This window comes from Sinocyclocheilus rhinocerous, unplaced genomic scaffold (assembly GCF_001515625.1).
Source record: "Sinocyclocheilus rhinocerous isolate Xijiao unplaced genomic scaffold, SAMN03320098_v1.1 scaffold273, whole genome shotgun sequence".
In the NCBI taxonomy this organism is placed as follows: Eukaryota; Metazoa; Chordata; class Actinopteri; order Cypriniformes; family Cyprinidae; genus Sinocyclocheilus; species Sinocyclocheilus rhinocerous.
The window spans coordinates 559291-569460 of NW_015656360.1; the positions used below are offsets into that span (position 1 = coordinate 559291).

The window sequence follows — 10170 nt, forward strand, 5'->3', positions numbered from 1 at the left end:
AAATGTAAATTCCTGTCCCAGTCACATGTTCTTGGTTAAATAAACATTACTTACACTACCAGAGGAAAAAAAAAATCTATTTCTATATTTTTACATTAAAGCAGCCAGAGACTCACCGCGCCTTCAAAATAATCCAACTGAGGTGCATAGACCAAAAAAAGGAGCTCCTAGTTCTAACATTGTTAGCTTGGCATTGAAAATGGTCAACATGTGACCGAAACGTTTGCCTTGTTTTTATTCCGTAAATTGCTCATATTGCTTTCATCTCGCTTGTGACTTTTTTAGCTCTTCAATTTTTGAGATATTTTTACATTAACAATGTAATCAATATTCTGTTTATTAAAGCCAAGTATGAATCTCATAGTGTTTTTAAGCATTTTACATTTATTCCAAAATAATAACTCAAGGCAGTAACAAACAATATATTTTATTTGTGAACTTATGTTCAGCTATTCTTTTTCATAGTTAACTTTTAACTATTTTTGAATTATTTAGTTCATCAGTCATCAATGCTTAGTAAATATTGGTCACTGACACAGAGATTTACTTTAAATTTCAACAAGCTGATTACTCACTATCATGTATTCAGGCCATTATAAGTCTTATTTTTATGTAACAAAGTTATTATATCTAAGTGTGTGCGTTGTTTACTTACTTTTTTAAATGAGTCTTCCCATTAATGACATTATATTGTTAATTCAGTCTGATTCGCAAACGCGGAACGCGCATGAACACAAGAGGCGGGATTTATCGCATGAACCAATCACAGCCGAACATAACCAGCCAGATCCAATCATATCGCGATGGAGGCATTGTCTCCTCTCATGTGATTTTCCCCCATTAATTTCTCTATTACCCCCCACCAAACTCACGGCACGGGGTCTGTTAAAACACAGTGGGCTCAGGGGAGGCGAGAGAGACACGGACTCCTGCTGTAACTTTACCTGCTGGTGTCGCTGTTGGACAATGTTTCTTTAGAAAAACGAGCGATTTATACTCTTTTTAATATTATATTTTGTAATATTGGCGTTGATTTATTTTTGTACTACAAATTTTTTGGGGAGACAATTTTGTGGAGACACTGCCTCCCGTGCCTACTCGGAGGAAACGCCCCTGTATATATATACATTATATATATATATATATATATATATATAAATGAATCCATCATTATAACTTTTATTTTATATATATATAAAAATATGTGTAAAGTAATACATTACAATATTGCGTTACTCCATAAAAAAGTAACTAATTACGTTACTTAGTTACTTTTTATGGAAAGTAATGCGTTACGTTACTTTTGCGTTACTTTTTAAATCTGGACAGGGCTTGCTTGTTTGTTTTTAAAATAAAAAAGTTATATTTTTGGCAAATATAAAAGCCTTTTCACACCAAAAGTGAAATGAATAAGCATCAGGTTGAAGGGAAAGTAAATTTACATCCAAATTTCAAAACACTTCAGCAATAAAAAAAGACACAAATGTTTGTCTAGAGTAATTTTTGCTTATTAGTATGGTTGAACTGGATCATCGAAGGGCAGAAGCAAAGACACTGGTTAATAGAATGGGATTAAATACATAAAGCATATTTGTGTTGTTTAACATTTAATTATTGCAGGTTTGCGTCATATTCCGAGTTGCATTATTTTTATTCATTTTGAGGAATACTGAATCTGTTTTTTTTATTTTGTGAGTGAGATTAATTAATGCATATTCATATTTATTTTAGAACTACAGTAACATCTTCTGATTTCTCTCAACATGGGGACAGGAGAGCTGTCAATCAATAAATTGGAAAAAAAAGTAACTTGCGTTACTTATTTGAAAAAGTAACTCAGATATTCTCTTGTAAATTAAAAAGTAATGCATTACTTTACTAGTTACTTGAAAAAAAGTAATCTGATTACGTAACTCGCGTTACTTGTAATGCGTTACCCCCAACACTGTATATATATATAAATGAAAGTTTCAAAGTGGTCCTTGGCTTTGGCACTCCCATTTTTCTCTAATATCCTAACAGTGGTTACCTAACAAATGTTTTATTGATTTATAGCACCTTGAAAGGTAAAATAATCCAGCAGACAGAGCAAATTAAAGACATGAGCTGCTTTCAAACACAGCCGCTGTTGAGTTGACAAGGGCACACCATCAAAGCCGTGTAGAAATTACCTATCATACCTAAAACTCTCTGTACTGTAACTTTGCTTACATTTACAGAAACGTCAGTGTCCATCATGACAGGAATAATGTCTGCCCTGAAGGGTTGCACGAGCCCCAATGTGTACGATGAGGTGCCTGATGGAGGCTGGGGCTGGATGGTGGCTGTTGCCTTCTTCTTCGTGGAGGTTTTTACCTATGGCATTATCAAGATTTTTGGGATCTTCCTCCAGGACCTCATGACAGACTTTAATGAAACCAACAGCAGAGTGTCTTGGGTTGTCTCCATCTGTGTCTTTGTCATGGCCTTCACAGGTAATTCAATCTAGATGTTTAAAGATACAATACGATAGTACTAGATGCCCCTCAGTGTTTACACAAGAGAAAAATACCTCAGTGTATGATATTGCAGAAAGATTCAAGAATGTTTTCTGGTGAATGCTTTTGCAGGTTACTACAGTTTTTCAAACCTAAATCAATTTTTCATTACTAGCTTTTGCTTTTACGATCATAAAGAACAAGCCATTGAATACTATTTTTGTAGTTTGTTATTATCAATGCTGGTTTTACTTTACTGCGACCACAACTTTTTTCACAAGCTACACCAAACACACAGCTCAATTTTAGTTCAGGGAAGTTGACGGAAAATAGGTCATTATAAAAAGACCGGGCATATCCAAAAGGCGGGGCGGGTACAAAGTGTAAAATTAAGAAACAAGCTGTGTCATCAGATCTGTCATTTCCCTGTAATTCTCTCAAGCCTTAAGGGGTTAGTTGACCTAAATGTGAAATGTTTGCCATTATTTTCTCACCCTCATGTAGTTCCAAAAGAGGATATTTTGAGAAATGTCTTTTCTTTGTCCATTCAGTTGAAGTTAGTGGGCACCAAAACTGTTTGGTTACCAACATTCTTCAAAATAATCTTCTATTTTATAATCTTCTAATCTTCTATTTTATGTTTCAGAGAAGAAAGTAAGTTTATAAATGAAATATTGGTGAGAGATGACAGAATTTTCATTTTTGGGTCAACTATCCCTTTGAATTATGCACAAAAAAAAAGATATTGAGTTCCTGCAGTGTGAATCTGTCAAACTGATCCTGTCTTCCAAGCTCATCTTTTCATATTGGCATTTGTGCTGAGAGCAAGCAATGCCCTGTTTAGTGGATGTGCTAAATTGTGCTGTGTAAGGACCGCCGGCTGTTGTGATGGCTGACTGGAGATTCACTTACTTTGCCCAGTGACAAAGCAGCCCCACCATTACATGACTCAATGGATGGATTCACATTTTTCCAGCTGAGTGGGCTTGAAAGGATCATTCTTGTTCAAACAGAGGCACTTACTCAAATGGCTCAGATAGAAAGTGATTACCCCAAGCAAAACTTGCTAGTGATACTGACTTCATTCCTTTGCTGCAAAAATGGAACCATCATTAATGGATAGTTTAGGACAGTTTTGAAAAGGAAGTCAAGTCAAGTCACCTTTATTTGTATAGCGCTTTACGCAATACTGGTTGTGTCAAAGCAGCTTTACAGAGTCAGACAGGAGGTGCATAGATTTACTGTGTTTGTAATTGAATTTGAGCTGTAAGACTGCAAATATATCACAGCTGTTCCATTTCTGAGTGTTATCGTAAGTGTTTATGGTTGGCACCATCTTTCCCACAGCTCCTCTTTCTACGGTGATGAGTAACCGCTTTGGCTATCAGCCTGTCGTCATGCTCGGTGGTCTGCTGATCAGCCTGGGTACAATCACAACAGCCTTCACCAACTCCATCATTGAGATGTACATTACTATGGGTATCGTTGCAGGTAAATCCAGCTTGAGTGTGAGTTAGATTTGTGATACATGTTTTGTCCCGTACTGTCCTATAACAAAGTACGTAAGGTAAATGACTGCTGAATTTATTCAGTACTTTAATATTGCATTGTTTTTTGTTGCAAGTGCAGTTTGTAACTGAAAACATTTTTCCTAAGGGTGGCATGGCATGATATTGTGAAAACTAATTAATGTTGAATTTTTATATTAAAGAAGAGACAGAATTTCCAAACATAGCCTTTGCAAAGTAATTTCTTTCTTTTTGTTTAAAACTGTTAGTTAGCATTTAGAATCTGGATAAAGTTATATTTTTATTTACGAATAAATGCTGTTCTTTTGAACTTTCTTATTCATCAAAGAATCCCGAAAAATGCAAACAAAACTATTAAGCAGCACAACTGTTTTCAACATTGATAGTAATAAGAAATGTTTCTTAAGCAGCAAATCAGCATATCAGAATGATTTCTGAAGAAATCAGCTTTGAAATCACAGGAATAAATTGCATTTTAAAATATATTAAAATAGAAAAGAGTTATTTTAATTTGTAATAATATTTCACAATACTGCTCTTTTACAGTATTTTTGATCAAATAAATGCAGCCTTGGTGAGCATGAGACTTTTTTCAAAAACCTTTATAAATCTCACCAAGCTCAAACTTGTGACCGGTAGTGTATTTTTTGTCATAAAAATAATAGTCTTCATTTCTGTCATTTACCCATATTTATTTTCTATTTCATTACTGTATGAGTATTTTTTTTTTCCTAGTAAACATGATGCTCTCTTCTATTCGCTTACTTTTTTTAAAGACAGAGAGGGAATTCAAGCAGTGCTGTGACTGGTGTATGACTTGTCAGCATCAATAAACCTGATTCTTGACACCTTTAGTAACACGCACCCCTTTATAACAGGATGAGTGTTTTCATTTGTTGACATACAGTTGCAGGATTCAAACACATTATCCAAAAGTGAACTTGGCTTATTTCAAATTTCCTTCTTTTAAGAAAGCTGTCAACAATAGCTGTCAATGTATAAGACACCAATTTGTTTAAATATATCTCATAATGCACATTTTAAATACCCTAATATAAGACAATATGTTTGAAGATTTCATTTTTATTTAATAATTTATTCACACGCAAGCCATCCAGTCCACATATGGAGAATCCCTTTTTCATTAATTGTTATAAAAAGCTGATTTTTAAAAAATATATATAAACGCTCTCAATTGCTCAAATTAGAATTGACACTCAATGTGACCACATAATTATTAGGATTTTCAGATTTCTCAAAAGATGCACTGCTAGCTTTCCCCAAATATCAAAACACTCCCTCCCCACCATCATTAGTTGATCCTAACCTTGCCGATCTTTGTTTCTCCTTGTCTCTTTTTTTGTCTCTTTTAAATACAGTTTTCTTTCAGCCCTTTGAAAGCGGCCTGGTTCTTGGCGTGCTTTGAGCCCGGCCCCTCAGACTGACCTGAGCCCCTTGTGTTGAAGGAACCAGTGGCTGTCATCTCCCTCTTTGCTATTTATTTACAGGCCTGGGTTACTGCCTTACCTTCCTGCCTACAGTTACCATCCTGACCCAGTACTTCAGCAAGCGCCGTTCCCTCGTCACTTCCATAGCCTCCACAGGAGAATGCTTCTCCCTGCTAGCACTTGCTCCAGGTATGATGGCCAGAGCTGTGCAACATAGTCCTCTGGATAGTTCACACATTTTCTCAGCCTCATGTCATTCATTCTTCTGCATAACACAAAACATGATATTTTGTTCGATCTGTTTTTCTCCAAAACCATATTGGACCCCATTGACTCTCATTGTATGAACAAAAAACACTGAGGCATTTTTAAAATATCTTCTTTTGAGTTTCACAGACTAAAGACAGTCATACAGGTTTGGAACAACATGAGGGTGAACAAATGATGATAGGTTATAAATTTTTTGGTGAACTGGCCCTTTAAACACACAGGCAGACTAGTTTGGAATGTTACACATTAGCTAAGCATGTACATAACATGATAAAAGTCTATTTGGAAGTCAAATATATTTGCATAGTCATAAAAGACTATTATTTTTCACAGGAAGCCTAATGTTTTTCAGACATGTTGAAAAACTGGTCTTTCTGTAATTAATTTCATTTGAATTCACGTTGCAGCTATGAATGCACTGAAGGAGCATATGGGCTGGCGCAACTGCTTGATCATGATTGGGGTTATGCAGGCCTCAATTATCGTCTGTGGGGCTCTGCTTAAGCCAATAGTCATTAAACCCAAACCCACTGCCTCAGAGGGTTCCACATCCCCTCTTAAAGAACCTGAATCCAAATATGACCAGGAGAATGAATTCACACGTACCTCTTTCGGCTCTGTGGACTCAGGGGTCCAATCCGTCACCTCTTCCCAGATCAACCTGTCCGAGGGCCAGGAATCTACAGAACAGAACTCTGCAGAGAAAAAAGCACTTAAGGAAAAGGAGGAAGAAGAAAACCGTGAAAACAAGCAACCAGTGCTGCCTCTGACCCCACTCAAACAGGAACGAGTAGACTCGAGCGCCTCTAGGCCCAAGTTGTTGGACTTCTCCGTGCTTAGAGACGCCAGCTTCAACTGCTACGCACTGTTTGGCCTGTTCGCCAGTCTGGGCTTCTTCGCTCCGCAGCTCTACGTCATTGAGCTGAGCGTGAGCCGAGGAGTGTCACGTGACAGCGCCACCTACATGCTCTCGGCCATGGCCGTGGCTGAGATTCTAGGTCGTCTGTCCATGGGTTGGGTTCTGAATCGCAGGCCCATCCGCAAAATCTACATTCTGCTGATTTGCACGGTGCTGCTCTGTCCAGTGCTGGTCATCTTCACTTTTGTCACTGAGTTCTGGGGGCTCATGTCCTGCTCCTGTTTCTATGGCTTTCTGCTGGGCACCGTGGCCTCCAGTCACATCCCAATGCTGGCTGAAGATGACGTGTTCGGCATTCAGAGAATGTCATCGGCTGTTGGCGTCTATGTCTGTATCCAGAGCTTTGCAGGACTGGCTGGTCCACCTTTAGGAGGTAAAAACAGCCTCTGTAGACTAACCACTTTAGTTACAAATCACTCTGATGCATAGTAGTCTGACAACTGGCTAGAAACAGGCGTTTTTAAAAGACATTCAAATATGATGCAAAGGAACCCATTTAGGCAGCTATATATTTTCATGCATAAAAAAACATTTATATTGTGTGAGATATTAAAAAAACCCAAAATAAATATTATTCAATTAAATTTTTTGAAATATTATCTAAATTTGGTGAATGTTCCTGGTGTACCTTGGTTTGTTGGTTCATGCTTAGAGTTTGTTTTTGATCTGTTTTCATGTTCTGTCCATGTGTTTCTAAGTTAAGCTGTCCACACACTAGACGATTTTCAAATCTTAAAACGATTTTAAAACGATGGGAGACCACAGACATGAAGACAGTTCAACCGATTTTTAGCCTTATAATCCTCTGAACGCGCATACTAGACGATTCGCACACTAGAGGATTTTTTGGACAAAAAAATCGTTTGCGACAAGCCGCGAATCTTAAAATCGGCCTTAAAATTGTCTAGGGTGCTTCTCAATTCTTATTTGTGCATCCTCGTTTCCTTTCCTTGCGTCTTAGCTCGACCCCTTCAGGATGCGAGGGAAGGACGCAAGGAAAAGACGGGAGGACAGAGGAGTTGATATGATATACCCTCGCTCCCTTTAGGTTCACTTCAAAGCATCATCAGCTGTGCTAAAGGGATCTGCCCTTATGTTGTTAAAGTTTGTTATTTAAGACATTCATAATAAATATTAATAAAGCAAGATGCCCTGTTTGAAATATATGACATGTATGGTTTATTTAAACTGCAAAGGTAAAATATAAATGAAAATTATTACAACAGATGTGAAGGGGGAGGAGAATGTATACGTGCGTCAGGTTTTTCGATGAAAAACACTTCCGCAAAGGATACACCTGTGTATCCTCGCTCATAGCTCCTCAGGAAGCCTCCTCATTCCTCGATCCTCGCCTCCTCGCGGTGCAATTAGAGAATTGAGATGTCCTACAAGATGGCTGAGCTTGATCGGTTTCCGGGTCATAGGATGGAGGACAGAGGAGCGGGGAAACGAGGAGGGATATTGAGAAGCACCCCTAGCCTTCTAGTCTGTTAATTAGTTCTGTCTTCCTCTGTTCCCTGCTTGTTTGTTTCTATGGTTACTGATTTGATTAGGTTCCTCAGTTCAGGTGTGTTTAGTTAGGTTCTCCCTTTGTTGTCCTGTCTATTTAAGCCCTGTGGTTTTTTCATTTCATGGTCAGTTCTACATATACCATAAATGAAATAAATATTAAATTAATCATATTAAATATTTTACTTTGTCAGTGTACTGCGAATGTAAAAAGCAAACAGTTTTTAGAAATGTATCAACATTTGGTGAATGTAAAAATAATAATAATAATCAAGTTAAACACATTTCATTAATTTCTTAAGTGCATGTTAACTTAGATACTACCAAAAGTACATTTTGTAAAATCTTTTTGTTCAAATGTTTCAGTGATCCCTTATGAACCTGGACCCCAATTTGCAAACCATTCATACTTCCTCCAGTAAATGAAAAGAATCTAGTTATAAACCTATAAATCTGCCTCCCACACACATTTATAAATGTCATCTTGTGTCTTTTGTTTCAGGTTTTCTGGTAGACAGGACTGACAATTACGGGTCAGCCTTTTACTCCTGCGCGGCTGGGATGGGAGTCGGTGCTCTGTTTCTTGGGTTGGTGCGTCCAGCCAAATCCGGCCTTTGCCTTTGGAGGAGGAGAAATGACCAGCAAACAACAGACAGAGACTCCAGCTCACAGGGTAGTGATTATGGCCCTGCTGACTTTGTAGAAATGGACATGGAGATCGACAACGGTCCTGCAAAGAGCAAACCGTGGCCAGTATGAATACCGCCTCACCTCAAGAGTAAACACACTTATCCTCCACTTGAATGATCATCCCAAAGGCTGCCATACACAAACCCTGTGCCAACAGGGTAAAATAGTCACAAATTGAACTTTAAGGCAATTAAAGAAGAGTTTAATCACTGTTCATTGCACTTTTGCTGACCACCCAATCATAATCCCAAAAACACGTTTACATTCCTTGTATCATTATTTATTGAAAGGAAACAAGAATTTTGAGGTTCCTTTCCTGTCATATTGTGTGCTACGTACTAGTCTCCACAGACAGACACACTTTTAGAGAGGACAAGAATTAAACCCATTAGGCATTCAGTTCTATACCTCTCATTTACCAAAGTCTTAGTGTGAAATGCAACTTCACTCTTTATTTCATAATTATGTTGTCCACAAACCATCATACCACTTTTAGTTCTGGCTTTAACGTCAAAAAAAATGAAACCTCAGGCTGTTTTGCTGCTGAGAGTGAGGCCATGATGCAAATGTATATTACATTAGGTTGCATAAGCCTCATTCAGAGATGAAGGTGAGACGGGTACAGAGCTGTCTAGTGTTTCAGGGTTATATGTCATTCGCTTGCCTATAGATAACGGGTCTGTGTTCAATGGTTTAATATTTAACTAGTATTGCTATTGTAAATGGAAAGTAAGATGGCAACATCTCAGCTTAGATGTTAATGTAGTTCTTATGACCACTTGGTCTTCCATCAAGAGCAACCCATCATCAGTCAGAACATGTTGAATGAGGGATGAGTTATGCTGACCAAACGTCAAAGGCTTCTGTCCTCTCAATTTCTGCTCAGATATGTAGGCTGCCTAGAAACACATTCAAGAGTTTCTCATGAAAAATTATGGCTATAGAATGTAATGTTATCGCCGTAATTTGGAGTGCGCCGTCTGTGCCTTGTCAGAGAATTCTGCGGAATTATGCAGAGCTTGTGACTTCAAACAGGAAGCTAAAAGGGGCATTCACATAGCACCAGACGCAGTGTTTCCAAGTACGTTTTTAAAAAGTCGTCCCGTCTATCGCACGTTTATGTGAAAACAACAGCATTGTAGAACGCAAAAAACCGCGAGATTTGGCATAGACAAATGGAAATGACTGCATAAACCGCGAGTCTTGACACACGTAAAAAGTTGAACTTCTGTTAAATTGACACGGTGCACGGACCGAGTCTCCAGACGCGTAAAACTTCTTTAAAAACAACTGTATGTACGTTTTTTAAACCTTGAAATATCAGTTTC

The 10170-nt window shown here is 37.9% G+C and overlaps 1 protein-coding gene across 1 annotated transcript in view; it reads left to right on the top strand.

Moving 5' to 3' along the window:
• Window positions 1–9933, top strand: part of LOC107719991 (monocarboxylate transporter 7-like) — a 10794-nt gene extending 861 nt beyond the window's left edge. The window contains exons 2-6 of the mRNA XM_016527553.1: window positions 2220–2474; window positions 3825–3968; window positions 5515–5643; window positions 6132–7016; window positions 8655–9933. Of these exons, the coding sequence (XP_016383039.1) occupies window positions 2237–2474; window positions 3825–3968; window positions 5515–5643; window positions 6132–7016; window positions 8655–8911 (1653 nt within the window). The 5' untranslated portion in view covers window positions 2220–2236 and the 3' untranslated portion in view covers window positions 8912–9933. The remainder of the gene's footprint in view (window positions 1–2219; window positions 2475–3824; window positions 3969–5514; window positions 5644–6131; window positions 7017–8654) is intronic.
• Window positions 9934–10170: the final 237 nt, after the last annotated feature.